A 27,497-nucleotide genomic window follows, 5' to 3' on the forward strand; every position below is an offset into this window, starting at 1 on the left:
TTTCTCGAGGACAGGTCATGAATATTACAGCTGTGTCAATGAAATGTGGGCATCCCCAGAGGCTGCTGTCAGCCAAATCGGTGGGAGGATTAAAATCTGGTGTGTGAAGCTATTGCATTTGTGCTCAGTCTTTCTCTATTCTGACTGACTTCCCTGCTCTCATTTCCTGCTTGAGTCTTTGAATGGCTCAGCACCTTGCTAAATGTAAGAGTTTGGGACATTAAACAGCTAAAGGGGAAAGGTGCTGGGATGGCAGAACTTGGAGCAGAGCGGGAGCAAACCTGGGATGCAGAAGCCATGCCAGGCTGGCAGTGGGTTGGGAGGATGTGCTAAGGAGCTGCTTTATGTTTCGCTGCCTGTGCTGGGAAATGTGCATCCTGGATAGTTTCTAAATTGACTGTCGATAGATGATCAAGTTAATTGGTGTGACCAAAAAGGTCATTACTTAATGGGATGGATTTCTTGTGCTGTGTTGTGTGAATCCACTGAGGGTTTTGGCAAAGCCTGGCTGCCCATGCCCTCAGGGCTTTGATAAAGCTTCTATTTTAAAAGCATCAGCAATGCTTACAGGTTCTAAAATGACCTGAAGTTTTACATTTAATGCAAGACTGTCCTCTCTGAGTCTCTTGGCTGGCTGGTTGGGTATGACTTGCAGAACGGGTGCATGTATTTTCCAGACAAAAGTGGAATTGTGCCTGCTATTAAAAGAAAATTAGGCAAGCGTTCACTATTTTTTCCCTGTTTTTTGTTGTTGTTATTGAAACTAAAGCTTTCATGTGCTTTTGGAAATCTTTGTGCCTTTCTTGTCTCTTTTATTTTCTGGAGCTGGTGTAGTGAAAACCTCCAATGTGTTCTTTGTAGTACTGATGTAATGTTCTCTTACCTTGCTGGGAATATCAGTGCTGCTTTAAAAGGATAGTACGTATAGTCCTCTTCAGCACGTTGACCCTGAGGGACTGGTCCATTTCTATGCCTTACCAGTCCCACTTGCCTGTGTGACTCCTGGCAAAGCCTTGAGAGAGCTCATAAGGAGGAGACATAGAGCTTTTCATGACCAAAAGAAAGACAAGGCTTGGGGAGGGCAGAGAATTAGCAGATGTTCAGGCTGATGTTCGGGGGGGGGGGGGGTGTTGCCTGTGGTGTTGGGATGGGACCTCTCACTATGGGAGATAAGGCTTGTATCTGAGACACTGGGGCTTGTTTGAGGTTATCTTCAGCAGAGGGGTGAGAAGTGTGGCATGGGGTCCAGGATCTGGTGTTGCAGGCTTGACTCCATTATCTCCTGCTTGACAGGTATTTTCCTGCAGCACAGAGGTTCAGGCAGCCCTGCTGTGAGAGAATTCAGGTTGTCACAGGCAGGCGATCATATGCTCCCCAGGTTTGTGTGTGCTTGCAGGGGTACTCTGTGTTGTGTGTAGCAAGGCATCTTGGCAAAGCACACATAGAAAAGGGGGAAAAGAAACCAGCATCTGATGCAGTACCAGTTCCTTTGCTGGGCTGGCAAAAAATGTTCAGATCCTCCTTCCCAAGAATGAGTCTGTAAACATAATACTGCCTATTAGCCATGTAAATTACTGTCATTGGTGGCAATTGTTGTAATGGAAAGATAAGTGTCTTGAAGCTCTGGTTTGATTTACCCCTCCTGCCCCCCCTCCAGGCTTGCTAACCAGTTGTTTGTGTGAGTGCTGATTGCGGCTTTTGTCAGAGAAATGAAAATATTGATCAAAATTATTTAGCTCTGTTTTTCCTGGGTCACGGCAAAAGCAACTTTTCTTCCTTTTCCTTTGTACTCTTTGTACTGAAAACAAAGGGAACCTTTCCTTGAGGAGATGAGCCCTACCTTCGTGAAGTCAAATGCCATCCGCTTGAAGAGGGTCCTTATGTGCAGACTTCATATCTGGAGGCCTTCCTCAAGAGTCTGTCAGTTGAAAATCTGGCTAGCAGCGTTACCACAAGTGCTATTGTGGGGTTTTCTTTACGTGCAAAGTGAGGCGCAAAGGAAGTTTCTCCCAGCTGCTGGCAGAGAAAAGCTTCCCATTTACTGAACGTTTGTGGCTGCTGCCAGGATTTTCTGTTTAGAGGCAGAGGGAGTTAAGTGCGGGGTGAAAAGGCTTCAGCAGCACTTCAGCATCCGGGCACGAGGCTGAGCTGTCAAATAATTCTTCTCCCTCTTTGTTTTTTATACCAGTCAGGGCACTTGGATAGTTTTGTGGGTTTAAGGCTAGCGGGGCTGCGCTGGAAGCTGAGGACATTCCTTGTTTCAGGTTTAACGTTGGGCTTCAACAACAAACACATCTGGAAACGAGGAAGACCAGGGTGTGATGTTCCAGAATACCTTCTGGAAGGGGGGAAGACCATGGTGTCGATGTGTTTTTTTTTATGTAGTTTTCATTAAAAATGTGACTTGGATTATCCTTCTAGCTATCTGAGCGATGTGAAGGGCTCTGCTGGAAAATGCAAGTGATTGTAGGCAGGTGACTAACAAATAATCCTTGGCTAATATGGGGTGGGCTCAATTAATGTTAATCCCTGCTCAGCAGTGGTGAAAGTTGGATAAAGGAGATTTTGCAGGGCTGTTACTGACCTGAACATCAGCATGATCACACACAATTCTCTAAAATGAGGCAGGCTCTTTGGAAGAGGCATCATTCTCATAATTTCCCCTCTTATATTGGAGAAGAAGCTATTCAAAATGGCCCAAAATTGGCTGGTTATGAAGATGAGGGTTTCTCTTCTGCTGATGTTATGTAGTGAGGCACACAGGACCTCATTAAAAGAGGAGCAGCAGTAATTACTCTAGATTAATGGAAATAAATCTGGCTTCAGTAATAAATGAGGTTGTGTTCCTTGCTCCCGAGCAGCAACCATCTCTAGTGCTCATCTAGCAGCATGATGCAGAGGCAAAACCTCTTCTCACCATGGAGAAAAATGGGTGATTTGGATGCTTTTGCTGAAATCTCAGTATAAGTTCAGGATGTTGTTTTTAAATGAGCTTGGTGGAATAAGCAGAAGCCCAGAGAGAGCAGAGAAAAGCATCACATACAAGCCTGGACCCTATTGATGCAGGCGGGCCCCAGAGTGGTGTGATGGTCCCCACAGGCATTCTGCTGCTCGGATACTGAAGCGTTGGAAGCGTGTCCTTCACCATTTGGAATTGGACCCAATCCTTTTACTGCTTTGTCCTCAAACTGTCAGGTTTCAGCCGGCTGCAGCTTTGGAAAAAGAAAAGATTTATGTGCTCTGAAGAGAAACTTGCACTGGCAGTGGGTGAATGCACTGGAGATGTTGGAAAGTTAGGCAGCCAAGTAGGTGTGAGGGATTTTGGAACATCAGCTGTGGAATATATTTTCTTCCTGTTGTTATGATACAAGTAAGTTTAAATTTGGAAACGGAAGGGCAAATTCCCACCCATTCTGCCCTTTAGTCATCTTCAGAAGGTGGTACTGCTCCTTGTTTTTCTCCACTTTCAAGTACCTCCCAGTAGCCATGGGTATGGGTGTTATCTCACTATTTTCCGTAAGGTCCTGTAAGAGCCCACTTTGCATTTTCAGTGACAACTGAGTTTCCAGATCACTATCTGATGCTGTCTTTTAAAGCAGGAATAGGTGAGAAGTTATGCTGGGAATATGCAAAGTGAGATGGTCGGGTCCTTGGTCAGATCATTGCATTGTCTAGTTATGGCAGCGGCTTTGACGTAGCAGTTCAGCATCTCCTATTTTATTATGTTTGGAGTCTGCTGTCAGCAGTGAGCTATTAAAACATACTTTCCCATTAGTTCTCTTTGTTGCTGTTCTGAATTGTCCTCTCTTCCCCTGTGTGCCGGCTCATTATTTCTCATTAATTCATGGTTTGTGCAATTACCTGGGCAAGGCAGGACTGTTGGCAGGAGTTTGATGAGCCTGGCTTCTCTTCTCGCGGGTAGGTGGCTTTGTAACGATACGGCATGGCCGAGTTGGTTCTTGTCTTCATGGAGTGGCACTTTACACCATGTCGTGAAGAGACACTCCAGCCTCGCACCCCAGCCTATCAAGGAAGCGTGAGCAAACAAGGAAGGCTCTTTGCTTAACTCTAAAAGCCAGAAATGTACAATGAATACCTCTAAATACATGCCAGGGGATTTTGTTTGTTGCGAAGGCCTTCGGCTCAGCCTGAAGAGCGCATCTGCCTTCGGATGTGTGTCAGAGCAGTGCCACCCCTGCAGAAGGGTTCTTCGCCCTTTTTCTTTGAAGACGGCATTTCAGGTAAGAACGGAGATGGGATCTGCTCCTTTTTTACAAGGAGAAAGCCAGCACGCAGCAAGGTAAAAGGGCTGTCACTAATTAAAACATCACCGTTTTTCTGCTTGTAGCTTGTGTTTCACTGGCAAATATGTTGTGCCACTGGTTTCCCCATATGAATGTGCCTCTTTTCTAAGGGTTCTATTTATACAGGGACTTCCCAGCTGCTAGGAGGGACTTCTTGATGAAAACTGAACTAAGGCTGTTGGTGGAGAAGGGGCTTTACCTGCTCTTCTCCCCTGTTTATTTCCAGGTGAGGTGCAGAACCCCATTGTCAACAGCAGCAGCAGGGCTTTGAAGATTTCTGGCTTAATCATCCCATTTGTGCTGCGAGTAGCACTGAAATCCATGGGCTGTCAGGGAGACTCAGCTATTGTGAGGCTGTACAGGGCTGGGAGAGAAAGACCTTGTGAAGGGGCTTGTGCAGAGGGTTTCCTCATCATTTCCAGGACTCCCATAGGGACATGTTTCTGTCTTTCTGCTTGATACAAGGAATGTTCTGCTGTGTGAGTGAAACAGGTCAATATATTAACTCTTACTGTTCCCATCCTGAAGCTTTATGAAAGTGTTGCCACATGTCTTGTGTAGGCAAGGAACTTCTGAGGCAGGTACAGTCTAAGTAACACTAAACTGCATGTAGCAAGAAGGCAAGGAAAACCACAGGAATATTTGATGCCTTGATCATCAGTTGGAGGCAGAGGGATGAGAAAGATCTTTGATGATTAAGATCTTTGATCTTTAAGATGTTGAAAACTTCAGAAGTGTTATAATGTACTCCTTTGTGGCATGGTTTCTTGGGTCTTTTTTGGGTCAGTATCTCTGTGCTGCCCTTACCTTATGGAAACTGGCATGACCATGGCCAAAAAGAGTTGAGGGTGGTAGTTTGATTTCATATACTACAGGTGACTGGTCACTGAGGAGCCTGTAAGAGCTGTTTTCTCTGCCTGCCCATCTTAGCTGTTACAGTATGGGTTCAGAGTCATCTTCTAAGTTGATGCGCAATTGTGGCGGGGTGGAAGGCAGTGGATGGGGTCCTGTGGCAAGGTGACCTGTCACTAAAGCTTAGCAAAATGCTGGTTCCCCTTTGCATGGCTTGAAGTATCTCCTAGTTACTGCTTTGTAGGTGAAGCCAACCAGTTGCTTACTCCTAATAGCACTCCCTGTGGCTTGCGTATCAGGAGCGCTGACTTCTGAGTAAAATGAGCGTGCAAAGTCAAGTAGCCCTTGCACGTCTTGAGTAGTGCTTTCCCTTTCTGTGGTTCCAGATAGCAGCTGGGAGAAAGTTGGGTTTGGAAAACAAAGCTGTTAGGAACCGTTTGTTTAGACACAGGCAGAATGAAAGCGGAAAACATAATCTGTTCCCCTCAGCCTCCCACCTTCTCTTTGTGTAGAATGTCCACATGCCATTGACTTTCAATAAACAAAAGATGTTTCTTGTAGGCTGGTGTTTACTAGTGGGGGAATGTGATTTATTAGAGAGCAGAAATCCCTGCTCATGCCTATGTTTTCAAACTGGAGCAAGAGTTTATAATTTTATAGACCTTTTAAGAACAGATTTCCTAAAGCAAACAGTGAGGAGCTGTTAAATTATAGCCATGTAAAACAACAGTGTAACAGTGTGATTGCTTAGTACAACTGGCTTTATTATCCGGTAACAAATAGGAGTGGTTTGGGCTGGTGGGAGATGGCATGCTTTTCCTGAGATAGCTCTGAGCTGTTTCAGAGGAGCCAATTTCAGAGTCTTCTCTTCCTTGTAATGGAGGAGATGAGGACTGTATGGGTGTTCTCCTACTGCATTTTTCTTCCAGGATCATGCAGGGAGGAGCAGGTTCTGGAAGAGCAATGCAGTGTTTCTCTCTACAGCCTGCGAGCCACAGAAGCCTGAGTTAGGCAGGGTCTGTGCTTCCCCATTTGCCTGGGACCTGTTTGCCCTTTAGAGGAAAGAGGAGAGTGATGCAGTTCCCCCCAGAGTCATGAATGGTGGGGGCTGTGTTGGTGCCTCCCCTCAGCCCTGCCTGAGCTCACGAGCCCTGCAGGGCTCCCAGGCAAGCAGAGTGCAGACCCGGGGCTTCGGAGCTGAGCTGCTGCGGGAATTCCTTAAATCCCTGGGCATGAGCAGAAGTGACTTCGGAGTGCCTGGCTCTGCCATCTCTGGATCCCGTTGAGACCCACGTTTGTACCCCTCTGCCCTTTGCTTTCCACAGCTGTTCACACGGAGCTTAAGCAAGTTGAGGTGCCAGATGCCTGGTACTTACCTCTGTCTTCCATGTGTCTGTCGCCTCCAGGCCTCGGTGGCTCGGTGTCGTGCTGACCTGGCTGTGAAGGAAGCTCTGGACATAGTGACCCTTTGAGGATAGTCTGTGCTCCCTTGTGCAGCTCTGCCAGCCGCCACCTCCTCGTCTGTGCCCGGCAGTTTGTCACTGCAGGGAGTGAGAGTCACAGGAGTATGGGTGGTCTCGGCTCCAGCTCCTGCTTCCTCTGCTCTTGGAGTTAGGATGTGTCTGAGGGTGCCTGCCTGGAGCCTGGGTGGGATCTCCAACAGATGCATTCATGGTCCCCTGGCCCTCCCCCAGCTCAAAGTCATTGCAGTGACCTCTCCTGAGACCTGTATTAAAAGGGACCCATCTCCTGTGTTTCTTGGTTTCTTCTGGTTCTCCACTTCTGCATGATATATTGGGCTCATTTCTCCATGATGTATTGAGCCCTACGTGTATGCACACTGGAAAACCTTGTACCAGCTTAGTTGGGCTCTTGGAAGAAGTAGTCTTTGCAAAGAGGGCTGTGGCTTGTAGTGAAATAGCGTTACAGTGACATAGTTTCAGTGCTGCAGTATGTCTGTGCTGGCTTTCAGGTTGTTCCTGGGCTAAAAATATGGCCCATTAAGACTTCTAGAACAGGATGTAACCATATTTTAAAGATACTTTATTCCTTATGTGTTATTGTGAAGTGATTTCACCGGCACTGCATTGGGAGACCTACTTCATAAGATCACTTTGTCTGAAGTGGAAGTTGAGGAAAGAATCAAGTGTGCATGTTGGTGATGGTGAGCATGTGGAGCTGCCTTGGAGGTGTCTGGCACTAACTGATGGAGGCTGCTGGACCAGCTATTTCCATTTCTGGTCTTCCCTGCCCCCAGATGACAAGAGATTCAGAATTGCATGGAGAAGATTAGCATTAGGAGTTTTACCACCTACTTCATTTGAAACTGGATGCGCTCGAGATGTGTTGAACAAATGGACAGTAGCCTTTCTTCTCCCGGGGGACAGCTTTTACATGGATGGGAAGCTACAGATGGGGCCCAAGGCAGAAATGCAAATAGGCAGGGCTGTGATACGAAGCATTTGGCAGCATCGCAGGCTTAAAAGCTCCCTCCCCACGGCTGCTTGATCCTGCTCTCTGGGTTGTGCTGACACAGCTGGTTGTGGGCTGTACTGTGAACTGTGCGAGCGGAGCTTTGGCTTCAGAACGGTGGGATTAGGGCCTGTGCTGCTGGCACTGTGTAGCTGGCCAAGCCCAGGCCGTTCCGGTGCTGCTGGTAAGGAGCCCTCAGAGGTGAACGCTGCAGAATGACTGCTGTGATTACAGCTTTGCAGAAGAGCAGCAGTAAGCACAAACAGCTGATGAGTTTTTATAACCCTCTCTTGTTTGCTTCGGCAGGCAGGAGTCCTTCGTTGCCTGCCTGGCTCCCATTCCCTGTTGTGACAGTTTCAGCACCAGCGTGTGAAGCTCATGTTACGTGGGGAGAGTTCAGACAGGTTTGGTTTCAGCACAGGTCTTGTCCCTGAGCTGTTCCAGCACTTTCCTGGCAGCAGGCAGTTGGTGTCAGAACAGGTTTAAGCCCTGAGACTGTGAACAAAACAATTCCGAGGGGCAGATCTCCCTCAGTAATGAGTTCAGTGGTGGGTTGACTGTTTTTTATAGATGAAAAGGTCACCTCTCTTGCCTGGGTTATGTAGGAAGGTTTTGTTCTGGAACAGCCTGCTCCTGATGAGCTCCCTGTCTGCTGAGCTGCCAGGCAGTGGTCTCACCAGTGTTTTTCCAACGTTTTCCTCATTGTGGAGTGTCGGAGAGCTCACTTTTTCCTACGTTTTCCTCCTCAGTGAGTGCTGGAGAGTTTACTTTTTAGGTGAGTTCATTTAAAGCTTGGAAGTTTTGACTTCAGCAGCTTGGACTGATAGAAACCACTTCTGGTTTTGAGCTGCCCAGAGTTTGGTTTTAATCCCAAGTTTTAACAGATGAACTCTATCGAAGGCATTCTCAGTGAAATACCCTCTTCTTTTTTTTCCCCCCTTCAGAAGCCATTTGCTGTCTTCAAGAAACAATATTTTAATTGAAGGCATGATAAAAGCAGAGTGGCAGTGGTCGTGTAAAGCTTAATTTATTAAACAGCTTTGTTTGTAATGCAAAAAAAATCTGTAAAGGGAGGAAAAAAAGAAGCTCCGTGCTTTAAAACTGTCAAAATAAAATCTACAACTTTGAAGTCTTAAAATACTTTGGGAAACGCTGAATGTTTTTGACTGGTTATAGGGAACAGCTGAACTGACTTAACTGGAACAAAATTAGAGAACAAAGAGGTTTTGTTTCCAGTGTGTATTCTTTGCCCTTTGACAGCGCTGTCTGGCGCACACTCTTGGGATAGATACACGGAGCAGGTCACTGTCAGCTTCCCCCCTTTGCTTGGACTTTCCACGTAACCAACCCACTGGAACAACAGTAATATGCTTATAAAAGAGTAAAAATGACGGAAATTCAGGGCAAGAGCAGAACTTGAACCTCCTGTAACTGTTGTGTTGGTTTTGAAGGAGTCTCAGTCTCGTATTGATGGTTCCTTGTCCCCAGTGCCACATGTTCATGCTGGATTTAGGGATATCAAAGGCTGGCAGGGCTTTTCCTGGCTGGTCATTGATGTTGCATCCTACGCTGTTGGATCTTCTCAGCATGGTCTCAAGGTAAGAGACTCGCCTTCCATGGAAGAGGGTCTGAAAGTCTCCCAGTGAACACTTGCCATGCACACAGCAGCTTTCATCAGCAAAATGGTGAGGTGGTTTCTGTGCACATGGGAATACCTTCGGCATGGTAGCTGGCACACCAGCTCTGGGAGGTGCTCATGTGCCATCAGTCAGGGCTATTTGCATGAAAACAGGCTCTCTGTAAAGTGTGTCTTCTGTTGGGGAAGGATAGACAGCAGGAGGAGGTGAGCAGCTGAAAAACCCAGCTCTTGTTTCCATGCAAATATCCTGGAAAGAACAAAAGAGGGCGAGAGGCATGCTCAGAGATGGGGTCTGCAAGGAGAAAGGCTCCAGAGCTGTTCTCCGTGCAGCAGCATCAGGTCCATGTGAATGTGATTTTTACAGTGTTGTGAGCTGTGGGTCTCACGGGTGAGGCACAGATGCTGCTTTTGTTTTGAGCTTCTCTAGGGCTAAATCCTCTGCTCTGTCTGTGGGAATTTTGCTGCTGACCTCACTACATTAGAATCGGGGCCTTTAGGGTCTGCTGCTGAAATGATGCGAGTTACCTCTTCTTCCCAAATCTCAGCTTGTATAGATTTATAGAATCCTAGAATGGTTTGGGTTGGAAGGGACCTTAAAACTCATCCAGTTCCAGGCCCCTTCCACTAGGACAGCTTGCTCCAAGCCCCTGTGTCCAACCTGGCCTTGAGCACTGCCAGGGATGGGGCAGCCACAGCTTCTCTGGGCACCCTGTGCCAGCGCCTCAGCACCCTCACAGGGAAGAGCTCCTGCCTAAGAGCTCATCTTAGTCTCCAGTACTGCAAAGTAACAGAAACTTTGCCTTCTCTGCCCCTGGCCCAGCTATACTCGCTGTGGGTGGCTCTGAGGAGCACAGGGCATATTTCACTGTCTAGTTCTGCCCTGTGATTTCTTTCCCAATGCATTGGAGAGTGCTTTTTTCTCTTTCCTTGGCACTTGAGGGTGGTGGGAAGGTGGCAGAGCATGAGAAACCCTGTGTTCTAGCTATAAACAGTGGTGTGAACAGCAGCCCCGCTGGAATTGCCTTCTTGCCAAGCTTGAAGGTCTTTGAGAGGAGTTGGGACTGGAAATAGGGACAGCCCTGTGATGTACCTGAATTGATGTGTCAATAGCAGAGAGCTTTGGGGGACCGATGGGCATTCACTGCAGCAGACAGCTGGGGTGGTTTGAGACTTGTCTCCTCAGAGCTGCCTGTCTCTGTTAGTAGAGAGTAGCAGCTTGATAATACAGATAGCAGGAGCAGATGCATGTCTCCCTCTTCTATCACTGACCCGAGCAAGGCACAAACCTCTGTCCATCAGCATTCACGTCCTTTTGACCTACAGGTATTGAGTTAGTTGCAAGCCAGTGCGCTGCCTGAGCAAATGCACGCTGAATTTGGTAGCTTGCTTAGAAATAAGTATCAGCAAGATGTCAGAGAGGTGAGGTTCATTACTAGAGCTCATTAATTCTGTGGAATACCCTGTAGAGAATATGTTAATGTTCTTACTCTGTTGACATATATTAACATATATAATAGTTGTATAATTGTTACTAATAATTATGATAATAATAGGCTGCTCCTTATAGACAGTAGTCAAAATGGATATTCAGAGGTCCCTGTAGGAACTTTCAATTCACAGTTGATGGACAGGAAGGTGCTGGTGCATGTTCAATGTGGTGAGAAGAGCCAGCTTTCTGCCTGCTTCTGCCTGGGTGTAGTGTGAGCCCGAAGGCCGGGTTTCACAGGAACAGTTGAATGCTTATCTGTGCTGGTCGGTTGGGTCAGGCAGTTTGGGTCAGCAAGTTCCTATGCTTTTAGCTGGAGATTACTGCTCTTTACCCTGGCATGTGCTGCCATTCAGCAGAGGCACTGTAATTCAATGTGTGCAGGTTGTAGTGATGCAGAAGTAAAAGGAGATTGCTTAAGTCGCCTTCAGCCTAAAGCATCAGTTTAGCCCATTATCCAGTTAAGTCCATTTTGCTTTGCCTTGCAGAATGATCGCTGTCAGTGACAGTCTCATCTAGGGGTGTCCTTTCTTGAAGCACTCAAATTCCAGGCTTTTCAGATCACTACCCTAGATGGGATAAAGCTCTTGGTATGCCTGTATAGTTGCTACCCTACAAGGCCAAATCTTGCCATTCGTATTAACAAAAAACCAGAGGGTGCCCTGATTTTTAGATCATTAAAAGAGCTCTAAGACATGTGGAGCTTGAAAGGTTCTGGATTAAAATGTGTTCTCCTGTTTTCTTGAATATAAAACCTGCTAACAAGCACATGGAGAGCCACTGTGATTACAAGACAAGGCTTGGCTCAGAGTACAGCTCTTCATTTATTGGAGAATATTACCCTGTGGCATATCTGAAAGCCAGATACAGGGTGACAAACCAGCATGACTATTACAAAGTAGTAATAATCAGGATTGTCCAAAGACAGATTAACTTTTCAAGCCAGCTTTTACCGATGCAAATTGTCAACCACTGCGTTGCGATAAAGGGTAGAAATCACTAAATATATCATGCTGACTCCTAAAGGGGAGTCATCTGAAGTGCTTTGTGTTGCAAGTTTTCATGAGAATGGTTTTGAAATGCTCTCCTGCATTTACCTTCGGGAGAGGCCAGTTCTGCCAGCTGGCAGGGGCTCTAGGCAGAGCATCAGATGGAGATATCTGGGATGGAGCGTGTGTACTGGAACATCTCGTCCGTCTCACAGGGGTCAAAGCAGGATTGTGCCCAGTAGTGCCTTTGTTAAATAAAAGGGCTTTGGCCAGTGCAGGTATAAAAGCCTCCAGCTTGGTTTTCAGTCTCTTTTTTTCTGAGCAGCAGTTCCAAATCACTGCCTTCCCTGGCAGGAGATGGCTCTCTAAAGTGTATCTTGGGGTTCCTGATCTGTAGGATCAATGCAAGTTGCATTCAGTGAACGTCTCTTTCATTACATTTATATTACACAATATAAAGGACATTTTTCTTCCTCCCTAGTGCAACCCTATTGCTCTCTTACCTTGCATCTGGTGCCCAATGTTATAGCTCCTGTTTTCTTACGAACTGCTCCTTCCACTGCTGTCCTTACCTGTTTTATTTGTGGTGTGTTGTGGGGTTGGCGTTTTTTAGTAGCCTGCATTCAAGTTACCCACTCTTCACAGCGAACATCTTGGACTTGATTTCTCTTTTGTGTTTGTGAAGCATCCAGCACCGTTTTGCCTTGATCTTCCAGCAAGACCACCCCAAGCAAGATAATGCAACCTGCTAAAGCTTAGAGGTTCTGATTTCCCTGTTTTTGCCAAGACCCTGCTGGGCCAGGTCCAAAAGGTGAACTCAAACACCACCCAGCTTCTCTAGGATTCTGTTGCCAGCTTCCATCCTTGCATCCTCTCCCTTTAGTCTAATTAAAACCCGCTGTAACGAATGCTGTGAAGCCAGCTGCCATGCTTTGGCAGGTAGCAAAGGCAGGGCAGTGAAACCTCCAGCTAATCCATCCATGCTATGAAGTCATAAGAATCTTGTTAATTTTTAAAAAGCCCTTGATGCCCACTAATCCAAATCAATTTTCATTTCTTTCATAAAGTCGTGCTTCCATTTAGGCTTCAGCTAAGAATTACAGCTAATTTGTTCGATTTTATAACAGTATAATTGAAAAAGTGATTTTAATGTCCTGGCAACCATATTCCCTTTCTTTGGTTGTTAATGAAAGAATCCATTAAAGTTAAATGATTTGGGCACAGATTCAAGTTGAATCGCCTGAATATTCTAGGGGAGTGTTTCTGACCATCTGCTGCTCTGTCATTGGCGTTTGTGTTGTAAATGGGACCGAGAGAGGGACTTCACAGGTCTGGTTCGAGCCATTAAGCGTAAAATATCATTTTAATTTTCTGATCTCAGTGTAAAGAGTGGAAATACTCGGGAGGGTTGGCACTGCTCTGCTCCGTCGTATCCTGCGCTCGTAAATATCGCCGCTGAGCCGTCCTTCCGCATCCTTTCCAGGGGATCTCATGGCTGTTTGTATTGATTACAGTACATCAGTCAGCGCCGCGTTGTAGGTTCCTTCTCATGACAGGCAAGACAACTGGAAGCGGAGCCTGTGAAGGGGAAAGGACACGTGGTGAAGTGTTTTTCCCGCTGCCTCGAGTCACACTCGTCGTTTCCGTCTGGTTGCAAATGGAGCAGTGCAGGGCTGGTGAGCGTGAGCAGAGACAACTAATAAATTAGAGCAGCTGTTGTCATCGCCTTCCTTCTTTGCATGTCGCTGTGGTGGGTGATTTAGGGCTGTTGGGCCAAGCTGACGCTCGGAAGCACAGGCTTTGTAAACCCAAGCAAGGGCAGGGTCAAAGGGCTCACATCCTCCTTTCCTTGTACCAGACTCTTCCTCTTTGCTGCCAAGCTTTCTTGCAGCTCTTGGTGATGCACAACGTGGCAGACCTGCTGGGAAGCAAAATGGACAGTGAAGCAGGCCGTGAAATCCACTGGCTGTCATTGGGTTGGAGCCTTTGCTTGGGGGTGGATGAGGTGTGTTGGGTCCTACATCCCAGCTGGAAACATGCCTGTTGTGTTAGGATGCTCAAGCTGCAATCCCCACGTTTTGACACAGGGGTTAATATTTACCCCCTTGGCCAGTGTGGTGTCCGTCTTTGGAAATTAGAAAGTGTGGCCCAAGTTCCTCGAGTCCTTTAAGATGAGGTAAAGGTGGGATGTTCTCTGTCAGTTTGCTCCAGAGCTTTTCAGGGTGTTTTGTGCATAAGCGTTTGAGCTGCAAAGGCTAAAGAATTGCTTGGTAGAGAGGATGAGGTTTATTTGCTGGGAAGTTTGGGTGCTAGTTTCAAACTAGCAGTGGGGACGCTGTCTCGTTCCTCCATGTATTGACTTTTCCCAAGGTTTGAAATTGGGTGTGATGCTTATTTTTCTTTCCTCTATAGGTGGTGAGAGTGACATGAAATAACTCCCTGTTGGAACGGAACATCTTTCAGTTTAATGTGTTTGTATCTTTGAAATATACAAAGCCACTAACCCAGGGGGAAAGAGCTACAAAACATGCTGAAGAGTTTTAACTGTAGCCTGCAGGTGAAGGATCTTAATATATTTTATTCGATAATATTAGTTTCTGGTTAAGCGACTGCTCTCAAGAGGCATGATACTGAAGCTTTCTCAGGCATGGAGAGATGAAAGTATATCCTAAAAATACACTAAACTTAAATAGTTCAAGTGCAAAAATAGGTGGTGGTGTAACAGGAGGTCTTGTTTCAAACTCCCCTGTGTTGTTTGCAGCTCGTGTTTGTGTGATGCATGAACTAAAATCAAGAGCTTCTGCATCTAACAAACGCAGAGTGACTGGGTTTCCTTTCCAACATCAGTGAAAACTGCAGGAAATAGTTATGTGTTTTAAGTGTTGCCCATGAAATCGTGCTAATCTAAGCAAGGCATTTTCGTGTGATGTGGTCCTTGAAAATGGCAACTATCAGGCTTATTCAGCCCGGACTGCTGCTCAGCAGCAAAATTACAGTCACCACAGCAAATGGGCCTTCTAATGTTAACACCAGCAGATAACAAAAATAGCATTTAATAACTTTCATTAGAGTCAGTGTTTCTAGGGCTTTGGGGCTTTGCTCTTTCAAATAATTTACATAATTTGCAGGTACAAGCTGCCGTGCCAGACTGTCCATCTGATTCTCTCTCTGATCAGAGCATATTAATGCACTTGTTTGATGGTCTGTTACCAATAATTACCTTGGATTGCATTAGGAGCATTTCCAACGTTGCAGCTGGTCTGTATTTTTCACTAAGTGTATTTCAGGGCCCAATTACAGGACTCTGATGTGTTATTGTTCCAGTGTGCTTGTTCAAGCTTGTAATTTTAATATGCCTCTCCACTGTAGATTTATGAATGCGAACCTAAGGCTCTGACCTGAGCTCCCCATGCATCCCACGCTGGCAGCAGCTTCTGCAGAGGTCGTTTCAAGCTGTTCCTTCTGGGCTGTTTAAGAAGGGAAAGATGACAGCTGGGAGATGAAGGCTTCCTCGGACATGTTCCTAGAGCAAAGCCTCAAGTTCAGTGTACTTGGTGTGGGGCAGGGGGGGCGAGGGACAGAGACAGGTCAGTCCTCCCTGGGACTGCAGTGTCAGAGACTGTGAAGAGGCTTTCAGTGATTTTAGTGCTTAAGTCACTTTGGCAGTTTAAATTAGCATCCTTAAATTCAAGAGGGGCTGCTGCTGATCTTGCTGTACACAGGGACAGCTCTCGGTAGTGCAGGACTCCCTGGGGACAAGACCTGCAAGTTTAGAGCAAGCCAAAACCTAGACTTGTTAGACTTCAGCTGCTAATTCAGAAGCATTTCTGAGGGCAGAGAGGAGAAAATACAAAGGTTTAACCTTCGTGAAAGAGTCAAGCACTTTACCATTATGATTGCCATCGGCAGTTCAACATGATGAATAAATTATTACTGCTATTGATTTGTTTCATCTTTGTGGACCATTTGTTTGCAGGGAGATACATCAGAATAACACATGTCAATGAAACTGAGCTCAATGGTGAGAGCTGGTTTTGTGTTTATCTGCTAGGCATTATCTATAGATACAAATAAGGTATTTGGGCAAACCTGCTGCTTCTACAGAAGCACTGGAGTATTTAGTCCTCTCTAGAAATCAGTTGATACTTTACTGAGCTGTTGAGACTGGCCTAGGCTATGGGATGGCCAAGCCTGTGCTCAGCAGCTAGCTCCAGGGCATTCGCACTGGACTGTGTGTGGATGGAGATGAGCTTGCCTGGTCAGTGCTCATAGAATCCAGAATGGTTTGGGCTGGAAGGGACCTTAAAGCTCATCCGTTTCCAGCCCCCTGCTATGGACAGGGACATCTTCCACTAGACCAGGTTGCTCCAAGCCCTGTCCAACCCGGTTGTACCCACCTGCTTGACACAAGGACGCTGTGACAGTCTCTGAGTGCCATCTCTTGCTGCACAGTGCTGGTCTGGCACCCAGCTGCTCATGAAAGGCTGGGATCTGCTTAGTGACAGGGGACGATCTGAGAGTCCCTTGCTGCCAGCTGGGTAAATATTCTTGCAGCAGTGGGAGATGTTGCATTATTAAATAAACCATCCAGCTCGCTTCCGTGCGGGATGAGGAGAAGGCAGTCTGCTTCCCACTGGTGGGTGCTGCTCAGTACTGGCATCGCTCTGCTGTACATGGCTGTCAGAGTGCTAATAAAATGGTCTTTCCACCAGCCCTGGAGATAGTTTTAGGAGCCTTTTGTTCCAGAGAGGCTAAACAGAGGCTGAAGGTGTAACTTTCTTATTCTTAGCTTGTTTGTGTTGCCAATAGGAGGTGGAATGTTCCAGTAACATCTGGTAACCGGGAAGGGAATGTAGAGCTCTTGACCTCTCTGTCTCACAGGCCTTGTTAACAACTGAGTGGAAGAATGTTTTCTGTTTTATTTTGCCATGAGGAGGCTGAGGACCTGATGCGCAAAGGGATTTAGGTGCCCAGCTCCTCTTTCAGCCTCCTGCTCTATAGAGATCATGGCAGTTGGGTGCTCCAGCCCCAGAGCTCCTCCAGTTCTGCTTGCAGTGCTGAAGTTTCTGAGCACCCAGAGTGCAGACTTCATCAGAGACCTGCATCCAGATTTCCTTCTGGGTCACCACTTGCCAAGTGCAGTTGCCCTAAAATCAGGCTGAGACCAAGCTATTGACTTTTAATTGTCAATGCATAAGGTTTCCAAGAAGAAAGAGGGCTTTGTGTTGCTTTAATGGGGACACACTGAAGTATAGTCACCCTTTGAATTAGACAATGAGAACCTAAAGGTTTTCTACAGCTCTAAGAGCCTCTGAAGAGCATCAGCAGAAGGTTACATTGAGCAGAACAATGGCACAGTAGTTGGCTTGCTGAGAGGTAGGAAAACCCTTGGGAAGTAGGAGGTTCACTTTTCTGTGCTGTTCCCTCCTGTTTAAATGAGATTAATTGTGCCTGTTGAGCTCCGCGAGTTCAGCATCCAAAATAAATACATAAATAAAGGCAGGCGACAGGGCAGAGGCTCAACTGCACTTTGAATTCCTGCCACCTCCTGTGGGATGTGGAGGGGAGAGAGGAGCCCTTTCCTCCCACTGCCCGATATCCCACAGAACACACACGGCGACCCAGTGCTCCGCTGAGCCGCTCTCCTTGCTCCTGGGAAGGTTTTCTTTGGCTGGAGCTCTGCAAGGTGCACAAGCCAGTTCCAAAGTGCCAGATGTGTGTGGAATAGGAAATGCGCTGGCCAGGCTCCAGGCTGTGGGACCTGCGGCACAGCAGCAGCTCCCCAGGAAAACCTCTGGCTGCCAAGAACTAGAAGTGATGTCAGCTCTGGAAGTGTGTCAGATTAGAAACCCTTGTACTTTGTTCTCGGTGAAGTATTAATCTCCCAAGGCCTGTGCTGTAATGGGTCCTGTCTGGCTCGGTGCGGCGTTATTTGTTTTGGGGCTGGAAGTGTTTGAGGGTTTTCATGTGAAGGCGCTGGGAGCTGTCAGTGGTTTCGCTGCTTTGGGTTGGGTCCTGTCCTTGAGTTGATTGTGGGGCCTCTCAGCTGTGCTAAAGATTGGCCACCCCTGCCTTGCAGTGAAGGTCTGCACCTTGTAATTGCTGGGCTGGGTGTTTGTGGGAATGGGCTGGGGTTTGTAGGAATGTTGTGCCTTGGGATATTGTATGTGCCTACATCTCCCTGACTTCCTGTAGCTTGAATCAGTTTGTTGAAGAGAAGACAGAGCATCTCCCCCAAATACAGCATTTCTGGCTGCCTTTGGGGCAACCCCTTTGGGTGGTAGCATGGTTGGTGACAAGGTTGTGGCCATGGAGCTGTTGGGGTTGTTCTCACACTAGTAGAATCATAGAATAGTCAGGGTTGGAAAGGACCTCAAGATCATCCAGTTCCAACCCCCCTGCCATGGGCAGGGACACCTCACACTAAACCATCCCACCCAAGGCTTAATCCAACCTGGCCTTGAACACCGCCAGGGATGGAGCGCTCACAGCCTCCCTGGGCAACCCATTCCAGTGCCTCACCACCCTAACAGGAAAGAATTTCCTCCTTAGATCCAATCTAAACTTCCCCTGGTTCAGTTTGAACCCGTTACCCCTTGTCCTGTCACTGCAGTCCCTGACGAAGAGTCCCTCCCCAGCATCCCTGTAGGCCCTTCAGGTACCGGAAGGCTGCTATGAGGTCCCCATGCAGCCTTCTCTCCAGGCTGAACAGCCCCAACTTCCTCAGCCTGTCTTCATACGGGAGGTGCTCCAGTCCCCTGATCATCCTCGTGGCCTCCTCTGGACTTGTTCCAGCAGTTCCATGTCCTTTTTATGTTGAGGACACCAGAACTGCTGTGCTGTGTAACTGGGATGGGTTAATCTGAGTTTGTAGCAGTGCTGGATTTGGAGCTGGGGCGCACGCTGTCTGTCTGAACCAGCTGTATGGCCTCGTGTGCATCCTCTTGGTGATGTGCTGTTTGGGAGCTGGCAGTAAGTTTACTCATGACCTTACTCAGGCTTATACAGCTACGTGCTGTGCAAAACCAGAAGCACAGAAATGCATCCTTTTTGGCTTATGCCTGAGTGTTTTGATTTTGAAGTAATTATTAAAACACACCTCATCCTCCTCCAAACAAAGCCATTTGTCTCCTGTTGAACAGTAACATGTTATTTGCTCGTGCTGTGTAACAGAGCTCAAGGGCGGGTTTACTGCTGATAGCCAAAATGTCACCAGGACAAGCATCTCCCTTGTCTAGGTCTTCCCTCCTTGATTTAAGTGGTTAAATCCCATGGAAGGGAAATAACCCTATGTACAAGGACACAAGTGAGGTTGTGTGCTATTCTCAGCCATGGTGTGCAAGCTTCCAACAGATCTATGGGCTTAAAGTATTGTGTGTCTGGGATGTGAAAACACTGCTCTGAGGGTCTTGCCTCTGACCAAGTAATTGTGTTGTCAGGAATCGGTCAAATCTGTGTCGCATTGGTTATTTATTGATTTGAAATTATAAACCCAACAGAGTTGGTTCTTTTTCCCCTTTGCTCAGTGGTAAGTTGGGCTTTTCCTGCCTCCTTTTGGTGTCAAGGAGAGGAGATGATAGAAGGTATTTTTGGCTGTGTATTGAGATGGGTGGTTTGGGAAGGGAGATGTTGGCTGGTTTAATGTGGCTTTTCAGATGCCTGCTTGGATGTGGAATGAAGCCCACCGCTGGCAGGGGCTGTGCTCCCGTGAGGGCACAAGGCAGCCTTTGTTCATCTGAATCGCCCTAGGATTTTATGCCACTCAACAAGAGACTGTTCACTGTGCCTGGCCACTGGAGGTGGATGGATGGCTGATGGAAGTGAGGAAATAGATGGGAGGAGGAGAACATTCTTCTCCTGGGCTGTTTTTGTGTGTCATGTAGCCTAGGGATTAACAACCCAGGAGAGAGTAAAGAAACCCTGCAGAGCCTGGGTCAGAAAATGCAATGTTCATGGAAACAAAATGCTTTTAACTTGCTGCATCAAAGACCCACCATTTCGGGGCATGCTGTACATTGGAATACATCTGCATTCCCCCAGAACTCTGTGTGTGTGACTGCATGTGTGTGTGGTATAGAACTACATGTAAAGTGTGTATTTGCACATTTACAATCTCAAAGCCAGTGATGTCCACCTTGGAGTAGCTCAGCACTTTGCTGGGCTTAGTGGGGTTTGGTGTGAATTCTGCTGTTACCCAGGACTGGATGGACATGGGTCATGCAGTTCCTCTCTTCTCACAACTCACCACACTGCTTTTGTCCCCTTTTCACCCAGAGAAGTACCTTGAGATGTCCTCAGTTGTGTTGGGTTGTCTCTGAATGAGTGGTAGGCAGGCAGTGTGTGCTGTGATGTAAAAGCCTGCTTTGAATGTGTATGTGGTGTTGCTGTCTGTAGGGCACCACTGCACAGGGTTCCTTGGCTTTAATTTAGCTACCCATGAGCTGAAAACTTACGGTTCTGCGGAGCTTTCATGACTGAAACTACATTTAGGAGGAGGCAAAGGCAAAAAGCCCTTTGGCTCCAAAGTACAGGTCTGGAGCTGAAACCTGCCTTGAAATGATACATGAAAAGGCAGTCTGGCTTCTGACTTGAAGCCTATCTTCATGTTGTCATCGATGTCTGTTGGAGTCCTGTATTTGCTGTCTGAGGCAGTGGCTGTTCTGCGTAGTCTTCACTGCATTCATCACAGCATTACCTCCGGCAGGTAAGAGGGTGAAGGTGAAGAGGAGGCTGCCGAGCGTGTGCTGTGTGTTTAAACAGGGTTGTATCCGTTCCTGTCACTATGGTGAAGGATGGAGGTTGGGAGTAGTCAGCAGCTTCTGTAAGCACTTAACATTCCTGATTTCCTTTGTCTTTGATCTCACTTGGACTAATTTTACTCTCTTCTGATCCTTTCCCTTGAAGGGGCTTTTATCTCATTGTCAGGCTTGCTAATTTAGTGCCGTGTTTTGAACCAGACCTCCTCCTACGTTTCGAGAGCCTAGAAGGTATTTTTTCCTTAATCAGGCACTGTTTATACAGTTCTTTGAACATCTTAGGACAGGAATTGTAGTGGGGCTCTTGGCAATGCCAAGTTCGGGTCCTCAGCCCTGCTGCTCCAACCTCTGTTTGTGCAAATGGCCCATCCACGAGAGCCTGCAGTATTTTGGGGCCAAAAGGGCAGGAAGGAGCTGGATGATTTGGGGCAGGTCAAGCAGCCTGATGTTGCTTGGGGGCTTCATCTGTCCAGCTGGAAGCCTTCCCAAGCTGCACTAAGTGATGGGTTGTCACATACTTTTGACCTTGCCATGGGCTTCTGGCAGGTGCTCAGTTTGAGCCCTGAGGGTTGTGAGTACATCTGGGTTTTTATGTAGCTTCTTGGGTCTAGAAACATTTCTGGTGCTCCTAGAATAAAGAGCGGTGGTTTGAGTATGGTCACGAGCTCTCACCATTGCGTGGAGCCTTCGTTGCTTGGTGATGCAGTAGACTCTGGTAGGTAGAAACATACTGATACCCTGGAGGCTGGTTGCTTGTAAGTGGTTTCTGCCATTACTGGGTGGATTGTGTGGTTGGAACAGGTTCCCAGGACAGAGGAATTTGCTCTTTATAGATGTTGTGCAATTGTCTTTATTGGTGTGAAGGCATGAAAGAAGGCAGTCTCCTCCTGTCAATAGCCAGGGAGATGGTACTGGCACGACCAGCTCAGCAAGTGCACCAAGCATTGATGATGGAAATGGACCACGCTGGTTGCTGGAGGATCCTTTGCTCCTGGTGTTAGTATGTTCCTTGCTGAGGGTGCTGCTTGGCCTGTGAGGTCCAGGCTTCAAATGCATTTCTTTCCAACAGTCATTTCTTCTCTCTTGGTATAGCAGAGACTGACCTGAACCAGGCTGTTTGGTTTGGTGTGGGTGAGTTCTGCAGTCCAGCGCTGTGTTGTATAACCAACCCTTTTTCCTCTCGCGTACCAAGCAGAAGCTTAGATCCAGGTAGGTTTTGACTTTAGAGTGATATTTAGGGATACAGAAACATCATCACATGTTTTTAAAACCCAAATACTTCTGCTGTGATGCGAAGTCTGGAGCTGCCTGTTCTTACCCTGCTGGAATTGGTTGAGTTGATTTTTAAGGGATTGAAGTTTGGAAGGCTGATAATTGCTTCTCAGCAACCTGTGCTGGCGTGGGAAGCTGCACTGCAGATCCCTGCTCTATTCCTGGCTGCCTGAGCCAGCCAGCTGGCCCCTCGCGCTTCACCTTTTCAAGAGGAGGAGGAGTATTTTCAGCAAAATGGCATTTTCATTGCTGTCTGAAGAAAATAGAAAATAGGACAGTTATATGGGCTGATTCCCCAAGCGAGGAACAGGAGTGGCTGCTGCAGAGCAGGAGCATACGGAGAAGATGAAGCCATGCTGTGGTGGCAGAGGGCAACGTGGGATGCTCAGCATGCAGAGCCAGCAGATTCCCCATAGCCTTGCCCACCCAGCCCTGCTGTGGGAGGGTCAGCATTGAAACAGGGTAAGTGTAGGTGCAGGCACATTGGTGCCCATAATGCTGGTGCTGCACAGGTACTGTCTGAGATGTGTCACTGCTGAGAGGGATGTGTAAAGGAGGAGTCAAGGGGAAAGATGCAAAGAGAAAGCTGGAGCCATTGGCTATGGGAACTCATCTGTGACCTGAGTGAATTCCTTGTCTCCTCAGTCTCTGCTTATGCTTCTAAAGACAACAAGTTTAAGGAAAAGCAAAGGATTAAGACTCTAGCAAACAAAGTTTCAGCATCTTTGGAAGTAAGCTCTGCATCACATGCCTTTGCCTTCAGAGCCCTACCTCCTGGAGGTGGTGTTCACACACAGGCTGACTAAGCCCTGTGTGACATGCTGCCAGGAGCAGCTGCTATGGGTAGGTCCTTCAGAGAAGTGTCTGGGTTGCTGCTCCTCTGTGGATGGGGGTTCTCACAGCAGCCCTGTGGCTCCAGCACTGAGTGAGCCTCCTGTCCTTACCCCAGCCTCAGTCTTTGAACCCTCTCCTGTGTTTGGCCATGTCACCTTCCACACATGTATTTGGTGCTGTTGCATTAGCATAGTGTGAAATGCAGGTCTGCATCCTGCCAGGGGTTGGCTTTGGGAACTGGGAGATTGTCCCCTGGATGTCCTAATGAAGATGACTTGGGCCAGGGGCTGTTCTGTCCCATAAAGGCTGGCAATCAACAGGCAGCAGATGAGTAGGATTCTTGTATAGCCTCCTCATCACTGAAGGACATAGGTGGCCAACATCAAGCTCTAGGTGGTTGTTCTGCAAACCAGCAATGACAGCAAACCTCACAAGTTTCCATCCTTGGAATGAGCACAGAACCGGCCCACATGTGGACAGGGTTCAGTCCTTTAGGTCCTTCTTTCAGGGGCACCTGCGGTTTCCAGCACATGCCTTGGAAAGATTCCATCTCTCCGCATGTGTAATTTTGCGTGTCATTGCCCCTAATTGCATGCTTAACACACGCTCCTTCACATGCAGCCCTTTTATCAGCAGTAGGTAGTAGCAGGTTTAATAGGGTGTTTGAATTCCTATAAAATTAATCTGTAGCTTTCTGCGATAGGAGACGGGCAGGGAGCCATGTGGTTCATATCCAGTGTTGATAAACTTGTTATAGAGGCAGGAAACATTTCTGATTGGAGCAATGACAAAATAATTTGGAGCAGAGCCATAAAAAGAGTGGATGGTGATGGTTTGAGCGCAGCAGAGATTGAAATTGCTGGTGTGTGGAAGCAGCGCTGCCAGCTAACATTGACTTAGTGTCTCTGGAGAACTCTAACGGCAAATGCATTTTATTAATGGCAATATTCTGTTAGGAAATGCTGAGCATTGTTTCAGAGGTGGAGCTCCCCTCGAGTACGTGGCTTTGGAGATCAGCCAGACCAAGACCTGCTCAGCTCAGCTTGCTGCTGGCCACTGCTCTGGCCTCCCGCTGCAGCAGGCGGGTTGCTTAGGGGCATGTTGTGGGTACCGTCTGCTTGCAGCTGGAATATCCTTTTCTAGTGGGGAAAATGCATCATCCGTTCTCATTCTGGATTCACTTATTTGGGATAAAACACTCAGAGACAGCAGGTCGTGTTTTTAGCCATTCTTTCGTTTTTTCCTTTGAAATCGGTTTCCCAGTTCATGAACATTGGGAGATGCTGTCTTTCTAGGTTCCCAGCTGGGTTTGAGCTCTTACTTCCCCTCAGGAGGAACTACTGCAACCAAATTGTGATCATTGGTATTGGGGTACCAAGTGAGTTGCCTTGTGGGTGTTGGTCAGCCTTGGAGGAGGCTCTGGTATTCAGACAGCTGAGCAGCAGCCCTCACTTGTCATAAGCAGCTGTGGCACATCGGGGCCTTTACTGCATCTTCTGTGCTTGCTCTTATGGTTGCCATCATTTCACCTTTTTCTGGTTGTTCTCTGCTTCAGTCCAGCCTGGAAGAAGCAAGTGTGGACAGAAAGGGCAGCTGCTGGGCCCAGTGCGAGGTGGCAGAAATGGTGTGCTTTGTGCACACCTAGGGATGTATGATGGAGAATGAAATCCACAAGTCATGGGAGGTGCTGGTCACCTAGCTGGGCTGAATTACACCGGTTATCTCCATCTGTACTCCTGGAGAACCATGCTTCCCTCACTGTAAAATGGTAAACTGGGATGTGATTAATCAAGGAAAGCGACCTGTACTGTAACACTGTCTTGTCTTTGCAGGGAGGCTGTTGGAAGGGGATTCTCTGGAGTTGAGCTGTAGCGCTGGTCCTGCAAAGGTGATACTGGAGCCGAACCAAGTCGTGGTTTTGGACTGTAACCTGGCCCCTGCAGAGCAGGTGATCAATGTCACATGGAAGAAGAATGGGTTTCCATTAGTGGAGCAGGAACATCTGCACGTGCTTCCAAATGGATCACTCTTCATTTCATCCCAGGGTGCGGCGAAGGACAGTAAATACCTCGAGAAGACTGGTGTTGAGGGTAATTACTCCTGTGTGTCTCACAGCTCCCTCGGGGCTGTCACGAGCCAAACGGCTGCAGTCAAATTTTCAAGTAAGTGCTGGGGTTTTTTGTTGCTTTTCTTTTTACCCCTCCTGGTATCTGTATAGACCATCTGCCTCCCATAGAGTCTGAGATAAAGTGAGCACCATCTGATGCTGAGGGGCTTGGTGATGGGGAGGTGGTTGGGAGAAAGTACCCATTGCCTTTTTTCTGCATTCAGGTACCTCTGGATGGTGTGTGCAGGAATGCACCCGCATTACTTGTGTGGGGACAGCTGGAAGGACTGGCTTTAGCCATGCACATCAACTCAGCTGCCTGCAGGTCACCCTGGCTCTCTTCTGGGTTCCCTGGTGAACAGTCAGCACAGCTTGGGGAGGGTTTGGGGAGTTTGATGCTGAGCAAGGAGGGCTGAGACCAGGGCAGACCCAAGCAGCCATAGCTCCCCCTGTGGCTGGTGAATGCAGTAGGTGCCACTGGGTTTCCCAGCAGGCAGGATGTACCCTGTATCAGCGTGGTGCCGACCTCTGGACTCCCAAGGAAACACCAGATGGTGAAGAGCAGGGTGGAGGCTGGGACAGTTGAGACAGACAGCTGTCTCCATGACAAAGAGTCTGTCAGGACTGTCTTGTGAGGTCAATATCTCTTTATAATGGAAGAGATGAAAGAAAGGGCTATTCAGGCTCTCCTCATTTTGATCTCTGAGAACAACACTTCAAGATCTGAACTGTGCAGCCTTCAAGGATAAAATTCCTTTGTACCCAGGAATGGCTCCTGGAGCTATTTTAAGTGTGAGAGTGCCAATACATGATTCCTTCACCTACCAAACAGGTGAGGTTAGTAAATCATGCAAATACAGTAACACTTCTGTCTAGTAGAGTGACTTATGGAAATGTTGATGAGGTGCTTTTGTACTTGCTCAGAGCTGTGGCAGTGAAGATGCAGAGTGGATGCCCTAACACACACTTTACACTGTGATGTGTTTAGCCTCTGGTACCCCAGGCAGGTCCATGTTCGGCCAAGTGTGTGTTTCAGTCTGTGAGCACTGTGCTATAGAAACCAGCACTCCTGATGACAGCTTTTGCCAGATCGTGTTTAACATGCAGCACCCACAGACTGCTGGTCACCCATCCCTCCTGTTCCCTCCTTTCAGTGGTTTGTAGTGCCAGGTAAATAGCTGGTTCCAGGATTTCATTCCTTGAAGGGGCCCCTGAGGGCTGTGAAGATGGAGTTGGGGATCCTGAACACAGATAATTTTGGGGAGATGGGAGACCTGAAGTAGAAAAGGTGTCATTAATCCAGGAGGATTTATTTGGCTGCTCTATCCCCAGTCCCAGCCACCCTGAATTAGGATATATTCCCTTTTAGGGGTGACTTGTGTTAGAGTTTGCACCGTATTCACCATTTCAGGTGAACTCTCTCCTTGTGCTTCTCATATGTCTCCTTTTATTACCATCAGCACAGTTAAAGTGCCGCTTCTGTGGCACATGCATGCACCGCACACAGCACACTCATTTCTGAATGGAGAGCAGCAAGGGAATTGATTAATGAAATGCATCTCACTTCGATTTGTTCTGTGGGCTGGGCAGGAGCACTCGCTGCATTAGCATTCAGCTGCTGCAAATGAGGATTGGAAAGGCCTGGGTTTTTTTTCCTCCTGCTGCTGAATACAGTATCCAAAGCTGTTTACTGGAGTCACTCTTTGTGCTGATTGCCCTGGGCACTGCTGAACTGGGGGTGATGGAAGAAAACCTGTTCAGCAGGTGGGATATGTTATCCTTGCCATCAGCTCCTGCTTCTGACCTCCAGCGTGTTTCCTTCTCTGGGCTGGGGATCCCATTTAGGGATGTGGGGCATTGTGTGCAATGACAAGTAGGAATGCTGGGTATTTGGACTACCAAGTCACCTCCTGGGGCTTTTTATACCGTGATTGATTCATGACTTACTTGCCCCATATAAGCACAGTACTTGGTGTCACCAGGATGCTGTGGCAGGGCAGCTGAGAGCCCAGCCCACTCGCTTTGCAGTTGGTGCTAAAGCTGCTGCTGGGCGATGTGGACGAGTCCTGCACTGCTTTTCTTAAGGAAAGGTGATGGCGAGCATAAATTCCTTCCTCATGCCATGCTGAGTCCCTGTCTTGTTTGCTGGTGCATGCGGGGGGTTTCCCATATTTCCTGCCTTTCTCAGCACTGCTTCTGTGCTGTTAGTGTCATCTGCTGTGTTTCAGGTTTGTGGGAGTCTGCTTCTGCCCCCTGACAGCCTGGAGAGCAGCTCTAGCACCTCTTTCTATGGGCTGCTGGCTCCCTAGTGGAGGGGGGGGATGCACCACGCAGCAGCGAGCCTAGATGCTGGGAGAAGCTGTTTGGAGCAGACAGGCTGGAGTGATGGGGGCTGCACAGTGTGTGCAGGCTGTGGCACTGATGACTTCCATCCTTCCCCTTCCAGCGTGACCCCGGTCTTCAGCTTCATGTTTTGCTGGATAAACACGTGGCTCTCATCCAGCACTCCCCAGCAACCAAGGAAGACCCCGGGGTGGGGGGAGAAGAAGGTGCCATGGCAAACCATCCATAGCTCATGCCAGTGGTGGCTGTGGCAAGTGAGGAGCGACCCTGTGCTGGTGCTTGGTGTGAGCTGTTAAGTGAGCGGCTGCTGAATTAGGTTTGTGGGTTTCTCCGAGCCCTGTGTGCTCGCATGTGCAAATACCAGGGGCGTTATTTGAGTTGTGGAAGGTGTAGCTTTCTACCTGTTAATAACTACATTTGTGAGGATTTGTTAAAGCTGTTAA

The 27,497-nt window shown here is 47.7% G+C and overlaps 1 protein-coding gene across 4 annotated transcripts in view; it reads left to right on the plus strand.

The window, feature by feature from the left end:
* IGDCC4 (immunoglobulin superfamily DCC subclass member 4) overlaps nucleotides 1-27,497 on the plus strand; it is an 84,386-nt gene that overhangs the window by 5,032 nt on the left and 51,857 nt on the right. For 3 of the 4 annotated variants that reach the window (XM_065688167.1, XM_065688168.1, XM_065688171.1), the window contains exon 2: nucleotides 24,437-24,766. In XM_065688167.1, coding sequence (XP_065544239.1) covers nucleotides 24,437-24,766 — 330 coding nt within the window. The remainder of the gene's footprint in view (nucleotides 1-24,436; nucleotides 24,767-27,497) is intronic. The other variant, XM_065688169.1, reaches the window with a different exon arrangement.

This window comes from Lathamus discolor, chromosome 8 (genome assembly GCF_037157495.1).
Source record: "Lathamus discolor isolate bLatDis1 chromosome 8, bLatDis1.hap1, whole genome shotgun sequence".
NCBI classification, from domain to species: Eukaryota; Metazoa; Chordata; class Aves; order Psittaciformes; family Psittacidae; genus Lathamus; species Lathamus discolor.